At 39.0% G+C, this 19,859-nt stretch overlaps 1 protein-coding gene across 1 annotated transcript in view; it reads left to right on the top strand.

Annotated features, from left to right (window-relative positions):
* Positions 1–3,787: 3,787 nt before the first annotated feature.
* Positions 3,788–19,859, top strand: part of LOC148852126 (threonine--tRNA ligase, mitochondrial 1-like) — a 60,407-nt gene continuing 44,335 nt past the window's right edge. Inside the window, exons 1-4 of the mRNA XM_088944409.1 lie at positions 3,788–4,090; positions 4,869–4,980; positions 5,806–5,931; positions 13,662–13,721. Of these exons, the coding sequence (XP_088800535.1) occupies positions 3,813–4,090; positions 4,869–4,980; positions 5,806–5,931; positions 13,662–13,721 (576 nt within the window). The 5' untranslated portion in view covers positions 3,788–3,812. The remainder of the gene's footprint in view (positions 4,091–4,868; positions 4,981–5,805; positions 5,932–13,661; positions 13,722–19,859) is intronic.

Genomic DNA, 19,859 nt, shown 5'->3' with positions numbered 1-19,859 from the left:
AGAATGTATGCATGTATATATACATATAAGAGAGAGAGAGAGAGAGAGAGGGGAGAGCTCTTACCCATTTTTTTTTTATATTAACCTTTTGTTTTTGTATTCATACATTTTTTAGCCCATCCATTTTGTTCAGTGGATAACTATAATTTCAATACATAAAATTTAAAAAACAATAAACATTATGAGGCATAGTAGCCTCAAAAGAATGCCATCACAAAACAATGGATAAATTGCTGAAACCTCCCCTAAAGTTTTTTACCGTTGTTGAAACATTCCTTAAAGTTGGTAATTGTAATCATCTCCCCTGAAATTTTTGACACAATTGCAAGTAGACTCCCTTTGTTAAAATCATTTAATAAGAGATAGAAAAATGTCCAAAATACCCATACAATTATCAATGAGGTTGGTTTCTACAATAAAAACAATACGAATTTTATGAACAACAAAAAAAATGAGAATTTAAAGTTAAAATCCTTTGAATGATTGATATGAAGAGCAAATTTGGAAAATAAAACAATTTTGGAAAAGTGATTAAAAGGCTTGGGACAACAATTGATATGAAGAAATAATTGGGAAAACATTTTGGCCAAAAGTAATTTTATGGGTATTTTGGATATTTTTCATGCCTCTTGTTAGAGGATTCTAACTGAGGGGTCTACTTGCAACTGTGTCAAAAAGCTAAGGGGAGGTAATTGCAATTACCAAATTCGATCATAAACTTTGGGGGAGGTTTTTGCAATTTACGCTAAAACAATTTAATGGACATAATCATACATTTACTTTAAGTTTTAAATAATGCTAATGTTATTTGGCTGTTCAATTGGATAATGCCACACTACGTTTAAAAATTTACCTACTCAATCACGAGTGAATATGGGATCCACACTCATGAATATGGATAATTCCAATTCTTACCGTTGGTTGGGTGGAATATTCCATTCCTATTTTTAGTGGAATGACATTTTTTTTCTATCAAAGGGAATGACTATTCCCTCTCGCTCCATTGAGAATGACAATCCATTCTAGACAATTCCATTTTTTGTTTGAACCAAACCAAATAGGTGTAGGGGGAATGGGCCATTTCTGACCCAATTCTATAGATTTCGAATGCAAACCAAATGGGCGCTTATACATTGGAAACCATAAGTAGCATTGGGTTATTCGCACATTTTTATTATTTATTTATTAAAGCCAACTGTTAGGGGTGGGCACAAATTGAACTTTTCACGAGCTATTCAAACTCATCTGTGAAAAACTCGATTCGACTCAATTTAAACAAAGCTTCAAGTTGAGCTCAAACCCAATATGTAGGATAATCTCCTAATTGAGATGAATCGAACTAAAGCCTAATGAAGTTCGGCATGAGGCTCGAGCTTATATTATATATAATATTTTTTAATTATGTATAATGACAAATAATTCTTCTATGTATAGTTTTAAATTTTTATATGTATAATATAACAATAAATAATTATATATATTTTAATATATATACTTATTTGCATCTATAAATTTGTAGTTTTTATATGAAGAATGGCTCAATAAAAAGATCAAACTGAGCCAAACTCGAAATTATGAGCTTTTGATCCAGCCAAATTCAAGCTCATATCCCTGGTTCTAATTGAATTTGAGCCAACACTAGAGCCTCGTGTTTTTCTTTTTTTCTTTTTATTTTTTTTAGCCAAACTCAAATAGCCAAAACATTCAACTTAGCTTGGCTTGAAGCCAAGTCTAACCCTCGCAGCTATGTACCTTTAAACACTGTTATGTGGCACAGAGACCAAAAAGGTTAAAAATGGTGATAGCATATGGTAAATTTTTACATAACCCGAGACATTTAAAGCGAGCATTTTATTTTTATAAAATATCCCAACCTAAGAGAAAAACAAGTAATTGGTGAAACCACTATGGACATGTTTGTGCTTATAAAAGTAGAAAGCAATGGTATCAAACACCTATTAGATTGTTCACTCGTGATTGGTTATATAACATTTCAGCACGATAGTTGTAGATTTGGGTTTATTGGTTCATACAATAAGGCTCTCCCGACATAGTATCAGTGCTTGATACAGCAGGGAGAGTGCTAGCAATTCGTCATCTTGTTTGGTTCATTAACACAAGTATTCTATACATTATTTATATGTTTTTATCATGGTGCTACACAATGGGAGTAGCACATCCCCTATTCCCTTAGCTAAGGGTGATCATCAAAAACCAAAACCCAAAAATTGAAAAATCGAACCACAAGAATGAAATTGAATAAAAAAATCTGGTTAATTGAACCGATCAGTTGGGTTTCAATTTGGTGTTTTAAAAAATCTAAAGGTACTACTAATTTGGTTTCGGTTAATTAATATAAAAAACCAATGGTTAACTAAACTATCAGATATATATATATATATATATATATATATATATATATATATATATATATATATATATATATATTCTATATTGTATATATTTTTCATGCATTATATATGTGTGTTTTTTTTATATATGTTATTTATTAAAATAAATATATATGCATTATAGGAATGGCAACAGGGCAGGGGTTACATTCCCCATCCCCAACCTCGATAGGGATGAATTCCCTATCGGAAACCCAAATCCCCGATGTGACCATTTAGAGATGGGGATGGGGGACCTCAAGAGAGAGAGAGAGAGAGGCAACGGGCAATGACAGATGAAGGAATATTGAAGAACTGGGTTTTAGTTTTCAGTTCTTTATTCTTTGAGTCTATCTGTCCTCTATCAAGTGGTAGTTGGTGACAATAAATGTCTGATAGGCAAGTGGCGGTAGCGATGATGGTTGGCGAGTCAGTGATGAAGATGAAGGAAGAAGAAGAAGTGAATAACTAGGGTTCAGGGTTCTCTCTTTGTCGAGTGTTTTTTAGAATAAATAGTATTAGTTTTTGTTTTTAAGTTTTAATCTTTTACAAAAAATGAAGAATATATAATATAATAATATTATAGAAATAATATAATATTATATATATATATTAATCAAGGCCGGGGTTGGGCGAGGGTTGCATTCCCCATCCCTATCCCCAAACCCAATCGGGGATTCAGGGATAGCCCCATCCTCGACCTCAACCACACCAAAGTACCCCCCATACCCAACCCCGTCAGGTCGGGGAGACCAAGTACCCATTGGAGACACGGAAAATGGCCGCCCTTAATGCATAATATATGCAAATACTTATATTTATAATATACAATATATCATATATTATTTATTCTAATACTTCCGATATATAGTTATATATTTATTTATAACATATATTAAAATTTTTAAAATTTAAAAAACCGAAGAACCAAATCAGTGAAAAATTGGACTGACGAATCGATTAACCGATTGATTTCATTTTTTAGTATTTCAAAAACCAATGATACCAGCTCGATTCGATAAAGGTCCCACGGTTTGGTACCGAACCGTGAGCACCTCTCATTGGTTGCTATTGTTGTGCCACACTGCCACAGTTGGCTCTGTGGAACGGCACAACCCATAGATTCAGAACCAATTGGCTGAATTAGCTCGTTTCTTTCCATTTTTCTGTTCTATTAATGATCTTTGACTTCCATATAAATATATATTTTTTACTTTAGTTAGGGTTTGCGAAGCGATAGCTGACCGTTGACCCGACCACGGGAAGAAACCGAACAACGTACATTAACATTACTGAAGCATGGTTCATCCAAACGGTTCAACCAATCCTTGCTACTCAAGACCGTGGTTCAGACCCAACACAGGCACCACAGCTCCCACCCATATAGTCTTCGTGGAACTCCAAGTGGGGAAGTTCCATTTCATGTTCATTTCCCAGTTTCAGTCTCTCTTTTCCTTCTCTTGTAGGCGAACTGTTCCTGCTGCTGCTTGTTACCAGCTAACTGAGGCTTTCTTCGTCCGATTACTCTCTTCCAGTGTCGCACCAGCAATGGTAGAGAAACCGAAGCCCGAGCCCCAGCCAAGTCATGCCAAAGACGAAGCTTATCTTGAATCCGTCATTCAGAAACGTATTCGCCTCTTCGAAGCCATCAAAGCCAAGCAAATCGAGGAGCAGCAACGCATAGGTGGAGAGCCAATTAAGTAAGAATAAAGATCCAAAAATTTATCTCTCATTTATTTCAGTTCTTCGATTTCATATACTTCGTTTTGAGCTTCTGGTCTGGGTACTATCGGAACACTGTTCGTGTTCTTCAACCTTAAAAATGAATGGAGAAAATGGAGTTTAATTCTAAGCATTACTACGGATTTCAACCGCATTCTACTTGAAAAATACATTTCTTTTGCCATAAAAGTTTTTGAATACCCATCGGATTCCTTATTAAGTATGTTTTTTTTTTTTCATTTCTTCTACTCTTCAACAATTTTCAGTAAAAATCAAGTCTAGGTACTTCATTAGGATGTTTTGTGCAAGTCGCTATCTTGAATTGGACCCATATCACATGAGTCAAGTAGAGATTTATATATGTCTGTGAACATTGGGTGAATGCAAAAGGACTCTTTCCAAGAAGAATAATTTTGTTTATTTGAAAGATGAATTATTTTGTAAATTTTCCATTTGTAGAAGTAGCAGTTTGTGAAGAATTTTAAAATTTCGGGATCCAAGTTGAAGAATTACCTTGTTGGTTTTAAAGAAAAAACAAAATATATTGTTAGAAAATGGAAATTTGTTTTATGTTTCTAATAAATTTGGGTATCCTTACGTTGTGTAAATTATTGCCTAGTCGTCTTTTGACAATATTGATGTCATTCTTTTCTATTGTTACATTCGATATCCCGCCATCTATTCCCTTTCATTCAAGCATATGCAACTCTGGCAATTGTATTTTTCCTTAACTTCGTTTTTCTTTTGAATTTTCAGGATAACATTGCCGGATGGAACTGTCAAGGAAGGCAAGAAGTGGATATCCTCACCTATGGATATTGCAAGGGGCATCTCAAAAAGTTTGGCTGCAAATGCTTTAATATCTCAGGTGGATATTATTTATTTATTTATTTATTTTTATTTTGGAGAATTTCCCCTTTGGTTTTTCTTTTTATTCATAGGATCCAAATTCCAAATCAAGACACATGAGTCTTATGCTGTAGCAGGTCTTCCTTTTTGTACTATGGTTCAATCAAGGACCGGGTTATACAGTTTTTCTCCTTTTTCTTACATGATCTCCTGCTTTTGTAATAAAATAACTGCTTATTCTGTGCTTATGTGGATGTCAGAATATTTGCTCTTACTTATTACACTCTGTTTGATGGGACATGTCACATCTTTAAGCAATTTCTTTCTGATATGAAACCAACATCTCTCTTAAATTAAACATTTGAATTTCCACTCCACCCATTTCATGCTATTAATTTTGAATGGAGCACGGTGGTCAGTTACTGGGTAACAACAAATATATATATATATATATATATATATATATATATATATATTTGGTAAGTAGATAAATGGTGTTTATATTGTATTGATATCCATCAAAACCTGGGAAGGAACTTAAGATTACAAAAACTTTACAATGGAAGTCTGAAAACCATGTCTATGATATACATGAATTATCCTTTGTACATTGAAAGTTGGATTAAATATTAGATCCTCTTACTGATTTAATCAAAGGTGAAACCATAAAAAAATCCTCTAAAATCAAGTATCATATACTTGGTAGAAGAACCACCTGGGTATTTGTGTAATTTTTCTGTGCAGTTTTTAAGTTAAGGTAATTTAATGTTCCTTTTTGTTAGATTGTGCAGCTTAGAAGGTTTTATTAATTTGTCTGCCCATTTTGATTTTTCCCGTCATACAGGTCAATGGAACACTTTGGGACATGTTGAGGCCTCTAGAAGGTCACTGTGAACTGAAGTTGTTTACATTTGAGACAGATGAAGGGCGTGACACCTTTTGGCATTCTAGTGCTCACATCCTTGGACAGGTGCTTGCTTTAGAAATTTCTTCTTACACATGAATTCAGTTATAGGCAGTGTTTTAAAAATCATCTGGGTCAAACAGGTAAACCCATAATGTCATAAATTATAAATAAAAACATTAAAATATAAATAGAAAAAATGCAGCAAAAAAGAAAAACAGAATACTGCAGAAAAGTTGTGTATTGTCTATAGTATTATATATTCATCATATTAAATAAACAGTGTAAAAATACGAATTATTGTTATTAATGATAGAAATAGCTAAAAATACAGAAAAATGCAGAAAAATAAAAGACTAACAACTTTCTGACCAGCTGATGGGTTGAATAGTTCAATGGTTTGACTGGCTGGTCACTGGGTTGTTTACTTAGTAAATGGTTTTTAGCAAAAAAGGCAGGTCAAGGAATAAAGGGAGTAAGGGACCTAGATTGCCAGCCAGGTGACAGGTTGACTATCTTATTGATAACAATGGGTTGAAAACCTTGGTTATAAATATATCTCTACAAGTCAGATTTATTTGACCCAGAGATCCTGGGAAATGTTGATTTGGTTAAGATGCAACTGCATTGGGGTATATTGATGCATTCATGTTGAAGCATAATAAATGTATAATTTATGAGCAAGGAACAACCATACCAGCTGGAAAGTTTAATAATCTGGATGCACTATGGAACTCCAACAACCAAAAATTGCAATACTGAATCTACTATAAGTATGTAGGCTTTTGGGGAATAAGGATAAAAGCACCCCTTGCCATTTCTCTCGAAGAGGCCAGCAGGCCTCAGATAAGCAATAACAAATCAACCTTATTACCAAATCTATACCAAAATAGAAAGGCAGCCAAGCTATGATAAATAGCATCCAGGCTGACCTACCTTCATACGACACAACTCAAAACACCAGAAAAGGGCCATTAACCAATAACCAATGTTAGTCCCAGCTATCTGAGGTCTTGGGAGGGGTAGGTTTGGTATGGTCCTAACCTTTGTCATTTTTTTGCACAAAGTGGTTTTCTTCAGACTTGAACAAGCAATTTCACAAATGCCAGTCTGAGGTGTTACCATTACTCCAAGAGTTCAATTAATGGCTGCTACCCAACTCAAAATACCAGATAGAAATAAAAACATACCTACTGATTCAATCCTCACCCTAAAGGCCTAAACCATAACCTACACCCCACAAAACAAATTACACCAGAGATTTATAAACATCTATACAGTAACACGTATACTCAATATATTTTTTTGATTGTTAACAGTCAATTTTATTACTTGAAAGAAGAAGAAGAAGAGCTGTTTATTGTATTACAGGTTTGACGAGAAGAGAAGAAAAAAGAGAGAGAGAGAAGAAAGAAGGGGTTCGGTGGTGAATGATCTGCTGCCCCATACACTTCTTTATTTATAGCTTTTAGGATCCTTACAAGAATAGGAAATAAATAAAAAAAAAAGAAACAATAAGGCCAACCTGCCCAACTTAATAGAAATTAGAAACTTCTAATAATAGAAATTAGAAACTATAAAAGAAATTAGAAACAACTAGGTGTGGGTATGAAACCATACATGCTAGAGCCTGAGTGTGGGTATGGAACCCCACACTTGTGGCTAACCAACTATTTCCTCACTCCCTCTCAAGTTGGGAGTAGATATTTGTCATGCCCAACTTGCGTAGATCTGTCTCCAGTTTGCCTTTTGTGATTGCTTTGGTGAAGAGATCAAGTAACTGCATGTCTGAGGTAATGTAAGGAAAGCATACTTCTTGAGATGCGACTCACTCTTGGATAAAATGTCTGTCAACCTCGATATGCTTAGTCCTGTCATGCTATATTGGGTTGTGGGCAATATTAATTGCAACTTGATTATCACAATACAACATTGGAGGCTTCTCATAATCAACCTCCAACTCATTAAGCAAGCATCTTAGCCATAACATTTCTGCAACACCATTGACCATGGATCTGTATTCTGCTTCTGCATTGGAGCGAGCAACGACATTTTGTTTCTTGCTTCTCCAGGAAACAAGATTTCCCCCCACAAATGCATAATATCCAAAGGTGGACCTCCTATTATCAACACATCCAGCCCAATCCACATCTATATACACTTCTATTTTCATATGACCATTATTCTTGAAGAGTATACCTCTCCCTGGACATCTCTTTAAGTAGGCAATGATCAATTTTACTGTAAGGAGATGGGTGGTCCTAGGAGAATGCATGTATTGACTGACAACACCGATGGCATAGAAATATCTAGTCGAGTTAGACAGAGATAAAGAAGTTTCCCAACCAGTGTCCTCAAGGAGTTCTCCACTTTCTGCACTTATCTTATGGTTAGGCTTAATGGGAGTATCAATAGGTTTCACTCCTAACTTGCCAGTTTCTTCCAATAAGTCTAGAACATACTTCCTATGGAAGATGAAAATGCCATGCTTAGATCGAGCTACCTCAATTCCTAGGAAATAGTGTAATTTTCATAGGTCTTTCACTTCAAATTCCTTGTGAAGGTGTTGTTTAAGGGTTTCAATTTCACTAGTGTCACTTTCTGTCATCACAATGTCATCTACATAGACTGCAAGTAGAGTCAGGGAATGACCTATCTTCTTAAATAAGAGAGTGATCTGACTGAGCTTGTATGTATCCAAATTTGTCCAAAGCCAGTCTAAACCTATCAAACCAAGCCCTTAGGGATTGCTTCAGTCCGTACAAGGCCTTCTTCAAAAGGCAAACATTCTTTCCTGCTTCTGTACTATAAAAACCAGGGGGCAACTCTATGTATACTTCCTCTTGCAAGTCTCCGTTGAGGAAGGCATTCTTAACATCCAGTTGAAATAGTGGCCATGAGAAGTTTGCAGCAATGGATAGAACTCTGAGTGTTCATTTTTGCAACAGGTGCAAAGGTTTTTATATAGTCTATGCCATAAGTTTGTGTGAATCCCTTTGCAATCAATCTAGCCTTATACCTCTCTACAGTACCATCAACATTATATTTCACAATAAGTGTTCATCAGCATCCAACAGGTTTCTTCCCTTCAAGCTGGTTAACTAGTTCCCATTTGTTGTTCTTGACAAGAGCATCCATCTCTACTTGCATTGCTTCCTTCCATTTAGGTAAGAGCTTCTTGCACTTTTCCGGGTATAGGAATAGTAGAAATAGATGCCAAGTAAGATCTGTAGGATTCTGAGAGACAATTATGGGAAAGGAACTTGGAGATGTAATGGGCAGTGGATGAGGTGCAACGGCGCTTCTCTTTACCAATAACAATTGGAAGATCAAGGTCATCTCTTGGTGAAGAATGAACCTCTGTAATAGTGGGATCAACAGTGAGAGCAGTAGTAGTGTCTGGATCTGGAGCTGTAGAAGATGTTGGAACTGGCTTGGATTGTTGTTGAGTACGGGAATCAACCTACCTCCACCACTTTCTGTGATACTCTCAATTCCTTGCATTTTTGACAATCATCTTCGCAACTCCCCCCCTTAGTAACCGGGACAGGTAAAGGAACTGGCTCATAATTCCTCAAAGAAGGTGACATCCATGGACACAAAGCGCTTCCCTGAAACTGGCACATAACAGCAATATCCCTTTTTGATTTTGTGCGTACCCAAGGAAAATACACTTAGTTGCTTTGGGATCAAACTTGGAGCAATGAGGTCCAAGGATTTGAACAAAACAAGTACACCCAAAAGTTTTGAGGGGCTGGATATAGAAGACTGAACGGGGTTTGCATGTTTAGGACCCGTGAAGGAACCTTATTAATGAGGTATATGGTTGTATGGATTGCATCTCCCCAGAAGCATATGAGAACATTGGTTGAGCATGATGCTTCTGGCTACCTCTAAAATATGTCTGTTTTTTCTTTCAACAACCCCATTTTGCTGAGGTGTGTGAGGATAGGTGCTCTGATGAATGATCCCATGATCAAGGAGATAGGATGCCAAGGGTTTTGCAAAGTATTCATTGGCAATATCCAATCTAAGAATCTTGATCTTGGTTTCAAATTGAGTTAGGATCATCTGATGGAAAGCTTGGGTCAAAGAGGGGACCTCATCTTGAGAGTGCATAAGATAAACCCATGAAAAACGGGTATAGTCATCTACAAATAATGAGAAATATCTGTCCCCCCATGGTGGGAGTATGGTAGGGCCCCCAAACATCGGTATGCACAATCTCAAAAGGAAAAAGACTCAAACAAGTTTGGAAAAAGACTCTTTAAATAATGAGAAATATCTGTCCCCCCATGGTGGGAGTATTCACAACTTTCACATTTTTAACCCAGACACTTCTACTGACTCAAACAAGTTTGGAAAAAGACTCTTTAAAGACCCAAAAGATAAATGACCTAAGCGGTTGTGCCAAAGCATAGTCTTACTATAAGACTGAGAAACGAACAATTTCCTTGCTTCACTTTGCTCCCCCTGTGAATGTTCCAGTAGGTAGACTCCATTCATCTCACAGCTAATCCCAATTGCCTTCTTCGTTTCCAGATCCTAAAAAATACATCGATCAGGGAAAAAAAGTTACCGAACAGTTTTGATTTTTAGTAATACTATTAATTGAAAGTAAGTTAGCACTGAGCTTGGGAACATGCAAAACTGAGGATAGGGTGATGGTATCTGATAATCGATGTCTCCCTTGCCAGAAATTGGTACAAGAGAGCCATCAGTAATAGAAACTTTGGCTTTGCCAGGGGATAAAAAATAGGTGCTAAATAGAGTAGATATGCTGGTCATATGATCTGAAGCACCTGAATCTATTACCTAGGAAGGTCTAGTATTACCTGGGACAGAAGCATGACAGGCAGTGGCTCTTGTACCTATATGAGCAAGGGCTGAAGTATAGGTTGTTGAGTTGATATAGGCTGAACTGAATTACTAAATTCATTTTCTAGCTGAGTCAGAGCAACTCAGACTGCAACTAGGGTATCTAGAGTAGTGCCTCTTGTGCCTGATGAAGTTGTACTATCAATGTTGACAACCATGTTAGCATTCCCTTTCTTATTTCTGAGCTTTGCTAGAACTAGATGAGGGTGCAACTTCCAACAGGTGTCCTTAGTATGCTTAGGTTTCTTGCAGTGTTCACATACTAAGTCCTTCTTTGCTTCTTTCTTCTCTTTACCCCCCCAGATTTAGGTCTAGCTTCTACCAAGGCTGATTCGAAGGGCTGTTGCTGCAACATAACCTTTCTCCTAGTTTCTTCACTATGCATTAGGGAATAGGCTTGTGACAAAGTCACACTATCTCTTGTTAACAACTGTTGTCTCACAATGTCATATTCAAAGTTCAGACCAGCTAGGATCTCAAAAACTCTGTTAGTTTCAACCTGCTTTCTATATGTTTGTGCATCTTTCTGACTCTCCCACTCAATTGTTTCAAGATGGTCAATTTCATGCCACAAGGATTTTAAGGTTGAAAAGTAAACAGAGACCTGCTTCTCTCCTTGCCTTAGATTTTTAACCTCACATTTTAGCTCATAAGTCCTAGCAATATAAGAGGCTGACAATAGGCTTCCTTCATAACATCCCATATTTCCTTAACTGTTTTGGCCCACAAGTAGTTTCGGCTGATGTGGCTACATAGAGTTGCACAGCCATGTCATCACCAAAAAATTCTCTTGGACCCCCCTAGCATCAGTAGGGCCCTCCTTGGAGGGTTCCTTCACATCCCCTAGCAAGATGTTCAATTTTCCTCTACCCCCAATAGCCATCATGGCTGATTGGGCCCATTCCAAGTAGTTTGATCCATCAAACTTAACAGTTGTAATCTGAAAGGTGTTTTCAGTCATGTTACTTGAACCACCAGTCCCAAAAGCACCTTCCCCTTGGTTCTTGTACTCCATTCTAAGTTAAGAATAGGCTTTAAACTAGTGTGACAAGAAAAAACTGTATTTCAAGGCTGATAACAGCCAACTTTATGAAGAAAAAATGCCAGAAAACTGATTGCTACCTTCAGTCTTCAAACTTGATCAATCGACTACTGTCAGCACCTTTGATCAAAGAACCAAGAAATCGGCACCTCCAATCTTGATCAAGAATCGATCTTGATCACTCAATTCCTGCCTGATTCTTCCTGATTACAAGAAGCTCTCTCCAATCTTAGGACAGCTGCTAAAGCCTTCTTGCAACCTCCAAGAATCAGCCGAAATAAGATCTTTCTGAACTTTCAGCCCTAAGCAATTCTCATGTGGTCGTCTGAATTAAATCCGAAACCCGAGATCTAAGAAGAAGATGAAGAACTGTTTACTGTATTACAGGTTTGAAGAGAAGAAGAAGAAGAAAGAGAAAGAGAGAGAGAGAGATAGAGGAGAAAAGAAAGAAGGGGTTCGGTGGTGAATGATCTGCCGCCCCATACACTTCTTTACTTATAGCTTTTAGGATCCTTACAAGAATAGGAAATAAAAAAAAGGAAACAATAAGGCCAGCCTGCCCAACTTAACAGAAATTAGAAACTAATAAAAGAAATTAGAAACAACTAGGTGTGGGTATGAAACCACACACACTAGAACCTGAGTGTGGGTATGGAACCCCACACTCGTGGCTAACCAACTATTTCCTCATTATTAATTATAGAAAGAGAATGTGTGTAAGAATACAATACAGTGCTTCCCTCTCTTGGGATCCATTGAACCTGAACTCTCAACTCTCTTACCAGCTTTCAGATATTCCATAATAGATTCTTATATTTCCATGGGCCTGATATCCCTTAATATGTATATTCTTATATTTCTTGATGGCACATGTAATTGCTGTTTCTGTGTGTATCTTTTTCTTAATAAATATTACTTACCTTTTCCAAAAAAAAATATTCGATATTGGTCATTGCATATATTCAAGATATTGATAAAAAAAGTATATAAATTGATAAGAAAAACCTTTTTAAAAAAATAATATTGATAAAAAACTACATAAATTGGCCATTGCAATGCGTCTACTTCTAAACGTGAAGGGTCAGATATATATGCATATGCATGTAAAGTTGTAAATGTCTAATCATTCATTGAGAATGAGAGAATCATCATTATTCCCATGCAGATAAGTTTGTAGCCTCAAGTTTCTTGTTTTTTGTCTGATTTTTTATAAATGCAATAGCAATATAATAATTAGTACCGTGAACTCTTGGATGATGATCAGGAAGGAGTTCAGGGAAGTGCCTTTTCCTCTTGTTCTGTCTTATTCCTTTTTTTTTTTTCCTTTTTTTCCCTCTGTATGTGCAACAGTGAAAATTGATTGCTTTACTTTAACTTTCTTAAGATCCTTTTTGTCCTATGTATAGCTTCTTACTGTACACGGTCTCTACTTTGTATATGTTGCTTTTATGACTAGATTACCAATGCCACTCAACCTTGTTTTGAAAAAAAAATGATTTGTTAGTTTTCCCCCTTCTCCCATGAAAAATGTTTAATGCAAGCAATCATATCTTTGACTTTAGCAAGTTCATTTTCTTTTTAACTAGATATTGGAGTCAGATCCGTGGGATTACAAGGATTTCAAATCAGAGGCCAACACCCTAATGAGCACTTCCACAAGTTTGATATCTTGTTCTCATGTTATAGATGTCAAGTTTGGATGAGAACTTGCTTGCATATACTGCACTATATTTTGGTCTTAAGTTCTGTTAGCTTTTCTAGTTTCTATTGCCAACTTGATTAAGTTCTTTATTTGATAATTAATTTCCTTTTGCTACTGCTTGTTTTTAGCTTGAGATTTCTTGGTTTAATTGGATTTATCTTCTCTTGATTACAGTCCCTTGAGATGGAGTATGGATGCAAGCTATGCATTGGACCCTGCACCACAAGGGGGGAGGTAATGCCATAACTTTGCTAGGAATTGGAAAGATAATTTGGGGGGGGGGGATAATTTTTCCCTTTTTGGAGCCTAGTTCTTTGTTTAAGGCACTCATTGTCTTTTTCTCTAAATATTTAAGCATCAGAATTTTTTTCTCTACTTAATGATTAAGAAATTGATGTAATAAATCTATAGCAGCATTTGGTCCTAAATCTGATTATTTATTATTTAGTTTTTTGTTATTGTCCTGTGGATTTTGAGTTGTGTTACTTGTTATGCTGTTATATTTGTTTGCTTTTATTTGAAGTATTGTCCATATCTTTTGAAGCAGAAGATATCTTTTTTTTTTTTTTGATGAACAAAGACAGTTTTATTACTTCAAAAGATAATGGAGATCTCATACAACAGCCTGTGGAGAGGCACAAACTGCAGATTCTCTCAACTGATTACAAAGAAACTTAAAAAGGAAAAGATAAGCATTACAGCTGAGCCCAAAACAGAACTTCCCTATTTGTCCCTTGCTTAGCTAAGCCATCAGCCAAAGCATTTGCTTACCTCCCCACCCATATTGTACTAACAGACATATTCCTTGTCAGCCACTTAAAATTTTTTGACTTCATTTCTGTAGCACCATATAGTTTCCTCAGGGTTCTACAACCACCCCACCACTACCTTGGAGTCCCCTTCTATAAAAAGCTATCCTACTCCTAATTGATTTGCAAGTTGCACTCCTTGTATGGCTGCTAATAGTTCTGCTCTGCCTGAATCCCCAAATACCAAAGGACCTGAATAGAGAACTACAATATCTCCAGCCCCATTTCTCAAGACCCCTCCCATTCCAGAGTGCCCTGGATTGCCCTGACTACTCCCATGAAAATTCAGGCGGTGGAGTCCATTTGTAGTTGCCTTAGTCTTCCTATAAGAGCACCTTGCTATTGCTAGCCAATTTCTCCATAAGTCTGAAAAGGAAAAGTGATGGAAAGCAGAAGATATCTTTTGAACCCATTCTTTTGAATTTCTGCTATAATTAATCCCTTAGGTGCAGTCACTGTTATTAGGCAGGAAAACACTGAAGAACTTCAGCTAAGGAAAACTCTCCATACATGAAATCCTATATGGAGCCTTGCCCAGCTCTTGTTTAAGGACAAGAGCGGAGATACATGTGATCCTTACAGTTTGGTCCATGTGGAATCAAGTCAAGACCTTAAAAGGATAATTAACAATGAGATACCAGCCAGGCTAAACTATAAACCCAAGGACTGTTGCACTCCTTAATGATTTCAGTTGCATAAACCACCCCACTCCTAAATTCTCTAGATTTTTTTATCAGGAATTGCAACAATTTTATTAGTATGTAAAAATGGTATATGCATAATGGAGTTCTAGAAACTCCCTTCAATTAGCCTAGTCCTACTAGCTACCCAACTGTTTTCCATACAGATCCCCCAAGGGACCAACCCCCAGAAAACTTGATTCCAAATGACTCCTTGTTTTGATTACCCATCTACCAAATTGTTGGTAGATGTAGGTATCCATTTGAACTTTGATTTAAAAGGTGTGCCTAGGTGCTTAGGCAGGCGTATTTTAAGGTATATGCTTCGCCTAGGCCCCATGTGCAACACTTTCAAAATGCGAGTGCTTGGTGTGCCTTGCACTTCAGCCCATATGTGCGCCTTTTTTTATTTTTTTTTTCCACTTTTTGTTCTTTTTTGAACCTAGCGGCAAGCCTAAAGAAGTCCATGTTAGGGTCTTAACTTCTTAATCCTTACACAAAAAATGATTTTATAATTTTAATTGCCTTTTTTAGTAAGACATCTTATTAGGATGAATATACAACATTTGCTCACTCACCAAAGCTCCAAGAATCCCTATTTGCTAATATTGCGTTCATTCATTCATCCTAATAAATTATCTTCTTAAAAGGCAATTAAAATTATAAAATCATTTTTTGTGTAAGGATTAAGAATTTAAGACCCTAACATGGACTTCTTGGGCTTGCCTCGAGGGGCTTGGTACAAAGGCGGTTCGTAGAATCAAGAATGCAAGATGTTTTACATTACATTAGCTATTTGAAGTAATGCAATTGAAAAAAAAGAGTGGTGTTTTACATGTTTGAAAATGTTTTATATGTTTGATTTTATTTTTAAAATTTAATTTGGATATGCTTGACATGTTATGTTTATGTATTTTTAAAACATTTGTTCTTAAATTTAAGTTTGTATTTTTTATTAATATTATGTTTAATTTTTTATTTTTTGGCTTTTTTTTTTGTATTTTTGCGCCTTGCTTCAAAGAGGCACACACCTTATGCCTCAGGCACAAATTGCCCCTTGTGCTTTTTTCGTGCCTTGCACTTTTAAAACACTGCATTTGCAACATGTTCTAGAATCTAGCTCCTCTTCCTCCTGTCTTATCTCCCTCATGGTTCTTTTATAAACCTAAAAACCTGTATTAATTTTCTTAACCATCCCATGACTGTTTGATTCTCACTTTCAAATTGTGATTGTTGAGAGGTTTACTTGGCTAACCTCAAACCATGCAGCACAGTCATCAGTTCAGCTCTTGTATGATTCTGCAGACAATTTTAGAAGGAACAAAATTCCAAGATATAAAGCTCCATTCTACAAAACCCTCTCATGGACAATCCTGAACAAACAATGCTAGGTTTGCTCTAGAATCACCTAATGCCTTTTTTTTTTGATGATTAACAGCAATACTTTATTAAAAAAATTCAAAGAATGGATCATATACATAGTATGCGGTATGCAAAGCATCCCAAAAAAGTGTACGGCTGACTACACCCCATATTTAATTACATCCCATCTGTGCCCAAAATAGTTGAGATCTACTCACCCCTTGCTTGGCTAATGAATCCGTCAAACTATATTGGCTGATCTTGGAACCAATAAAAAACTTGATTCCATTTCTGCTGGCTAAGTATCTCCCTCATGACATGTTGGTATTGCCAAGTCCTTGGCGGTTTTATTTTATCCACCCCACCACTAGTTTGGAGTCCCCTTCTACCACTACATTCTTAAATCCCAATCGTCTCTATACTCCCTAATCACGGTCCTTGCAGTACTGCTAATAAGTCAGCTCTATCAGAATTCTCATGACTGATTGGTCCTTAGTAGATAGCTAGTATTTCTCCTTAATTTCAGTATGCACCTCCTACACTCAATGGTCCCAGATTACCAGTGCTGCACCCATCAAAGTTCAGCTTCAATTGGGTTCTCCTTGGTGGTAACCATTGAATTTGGGCTTTTCTCCTTGCTGTAGATGTTTCAGCTACCCAGTCTCATCTTCCCAATACGTCTTCTATAGAGAAAATGTGCAAACATGTCCATTGTCTTTATCCAATGCACAACCTTAACCACAAGGTCCACAACATTCTCAATAATTATTTCCTTGGTTTCTTCCCTTTCCCTTTGACTATTCTTTTATTTCTTTCTTTTCATACTGTCCATAGATGGCTGTGTTAATCTTCAAATGAAATACCTCCAAACAAAAAAGCCTTTTTGGGTAGAAGGTCCATTCCAGATTTCTTTCATCGAGAATTGATGTATTAAACCAGTGGGTGGGGTCCAGACAATGAAGCAGAAGTGCATGAAAAAGTGCCTGAGGGATTGACAGCCCATTCTCTGTGGTTTATAGAAGACAACTCAAGATACACCTTCTCAAGAATTTTCAACAAGGCCAAACTGTTAGGAACTTCACAATCTCTTAGATCCCTTCTAAAACCCAGGTTCCAGTTTGAGTTGGGGGATTGCGTAGAGATTTGGGAACCTGTCCTTCAAAGGACAAGACTCAACTCAAATATCCTCTAAAAAATTTACCCTATGACCATTGCAAAAATTATACCTGATGTGGTTTAAAAGGACAGGGCAGATGGAGGGGATTGCTTTCTGATGAGGGCAGATTTGGCCCTCCAGTAAAATTGTGACACGTGGCACCTCGTGACAACTAGGAAAACACCCAACCAACAAACTTACGAAGTTGGTGACTCACCCGGGCACCTGTCTGGCCGGCCTGGCGCGACCTGCGCGCGGCCTGACGCGCGCCTGCTCGAACTACACGCGGCCTGCGCGAACTACGCGACGCGGCCTGCGCGAACTGCGCACGGCCTGCACAAACTGTGCACGACCTGCGCGACCTGGCCGACCTGGACCAGCCTAGCGCATGATCCGGCCAAGGCGCCAGATTGACGACCTGATCTAGACATTGACCCGTCGACTGACACAGGCGCCAGCTTGACGACCTGATCTAGGCACTGTCCCGCCGACTGACACAGGCGCCGACCTGACGACCTGGCCTAAACACTGACCCGCCGACTGACGCAGGCACCCCTCTGACAACCCGGCCCAAGCGCCGACCTGGCCGCCTGACACAAGCGCCAGCCTGACGACCTCGAGGAGTTCACCACCGTACCCCGGTTCTGACCGGATGCGACGAGTCTTACCATTTGGAGGCTTTTCACCCACCTAACTCGCGAAGACTCCGGTATATAAAGACCTCACCCCCCAAAGACGAATGGGAGGAGAAAAAAGGAAAGGGAAGTAACCCTGCTCTCTAGCTCTCTCATATTATCTTCAAAGCTCTTTACAATAAGAGTGCTAACTTAAGCATCGGAGAGCCCCCACCGGGAAAGTACCCCCGGGACCTCTGATTCAGTTCTCGCAGGTCCTTCAGCTCCCGCCGCCTACGAAGAGGAGGAAAAGATGCAGTTCTCGGAAGTCCCTCAGCTTCCCCCACCTACAAGGAGGAAGAGATGCAGTTCTCGGAAGTTCCTCAGCTTCCCCCACCTACAAGGAGGAAGAGACGGAGTTCTCGGAGGTCCCTCAACTCCCGCCACCTACAAGGAGGAGGAAAAGATGGAGTTCTCGCAGGTCTCTCAGCTCTCGCCACCTACAAAGAGGAGGAAAAGATGAAGTTCTCGCAGGTCCCTCATCTCCCGCAGCCTACAAAGGAAAGAAGACCGCCTCATGCTGAGGGCAGTCGGATTACGCCGCACCAGGGAGCTCCAACATTCTCTAAGGCAGTTCGCCACCAGGGAGTTCGCCACCAGGCAGTTCGCCCCCAGGCAGTTCGCCCCAGGCAGTTCGCCACCAGGCAGTTCGCCTCCAGGCAGTTCGCCACCAGGGAGTTCGCCACCAGGGAGTTCGGTACCAGGGAGTTCGCCACCAGGCAGTTCGCCCCCAGGCAGTTCGCCACCAGGCAGTTCGCCCCCAGGCAGTTCGCCCCCAGGCAGTTCGCCACCAGGCAGTTCGCCCCCAGGCAGTTCGCCACCAGGGAGTTCGCCACCAGGCAGTTTGCCACCAAGGCAGTTCGCCCCCAGGCAGTTCACCACCAGGGAGTTCGCCCCCAGGGAGTTCGCCACCAAGCAGTTCGCCCCCAGGCAGTTCGCCACCAAGGTAGTTCGCCCCCAGGCAGTTCGCCACCAGGGAGTTCGCCACCAGGGAGTTTGCCACCAGGCAGTTTGCCACCAAGGCAGTTCGCCCCCAGGCAGTTCGCCACCAGGGAGTTCGCCACCAGGGAGTTCGCCACCAAGCAGTTCGCCCCCAGGCAGTTCGCCACCAAGGTAGTTCGCCCCCAGGCAGTTCGCCACCAAGGCAGTTCGCCCCCAGGTAGTTCGCCACCAGCCAGTTCGCCACCAGGCAGTTCGCCACCAAGTAGCTCGTCACTAAGGTAAGTCACCACCGGGTCGAATAACGAGGTACTTTGCCAAAAAATTTTACATCACAAAACATTGGTACGTGGCCGAAAATGGCTACATCAATTGGCGCCGTCTGTGGGAACTCGCTACAAAAAGCTAAGTTCTCATCCTACCAAAGCTAAGTTCTCATCTTGCCAAAACTAAGTCCTCACTTTTTAGAAATTGAAGCTATCGCTTTATAGTTTACATTTTTTATGAACTCAGAGACTATGCAGGGAGCTAACGGACTAAGTAGCTCTACCAACCTTACTTTCAATTCAGATAATGCCACATCAGTCCTCTCCGCAAGGTCCCCCCTACAAAGATGAGCTCTTCGTGGCTTCCGCGGAAGTTGGCGGCCAACTGACTACATAGGCGCTCTTACCGGTCGAGCCTTCCAAGGCTCCTGTGTGAGCTGGCAACCTAAAGTAAGTGGTGTTGCCCCCGAAGGTCGAGCCCCTAGT

This window comes from Nelumbo lutea, chromosome 5, assembly GCF_056320005.1.
Source record: "Nelumbo lutea isolate HS-2025 chromosome 5, American lotus-T2T, whole genome shotgun sequence".
NCBI classification, from domain to species: Eukaryota; Viridiplantae; Streptophyta; class Magnoliopsida; order Proteales; family Nelumbonaceae; genus Nelumbo; species Nelumbo lutea.
The sequence above is the reverse complement of the archived record's forward strand: the minus strand, read 5'-3'. Positions and strand labels throughout refer to the sequence as shown.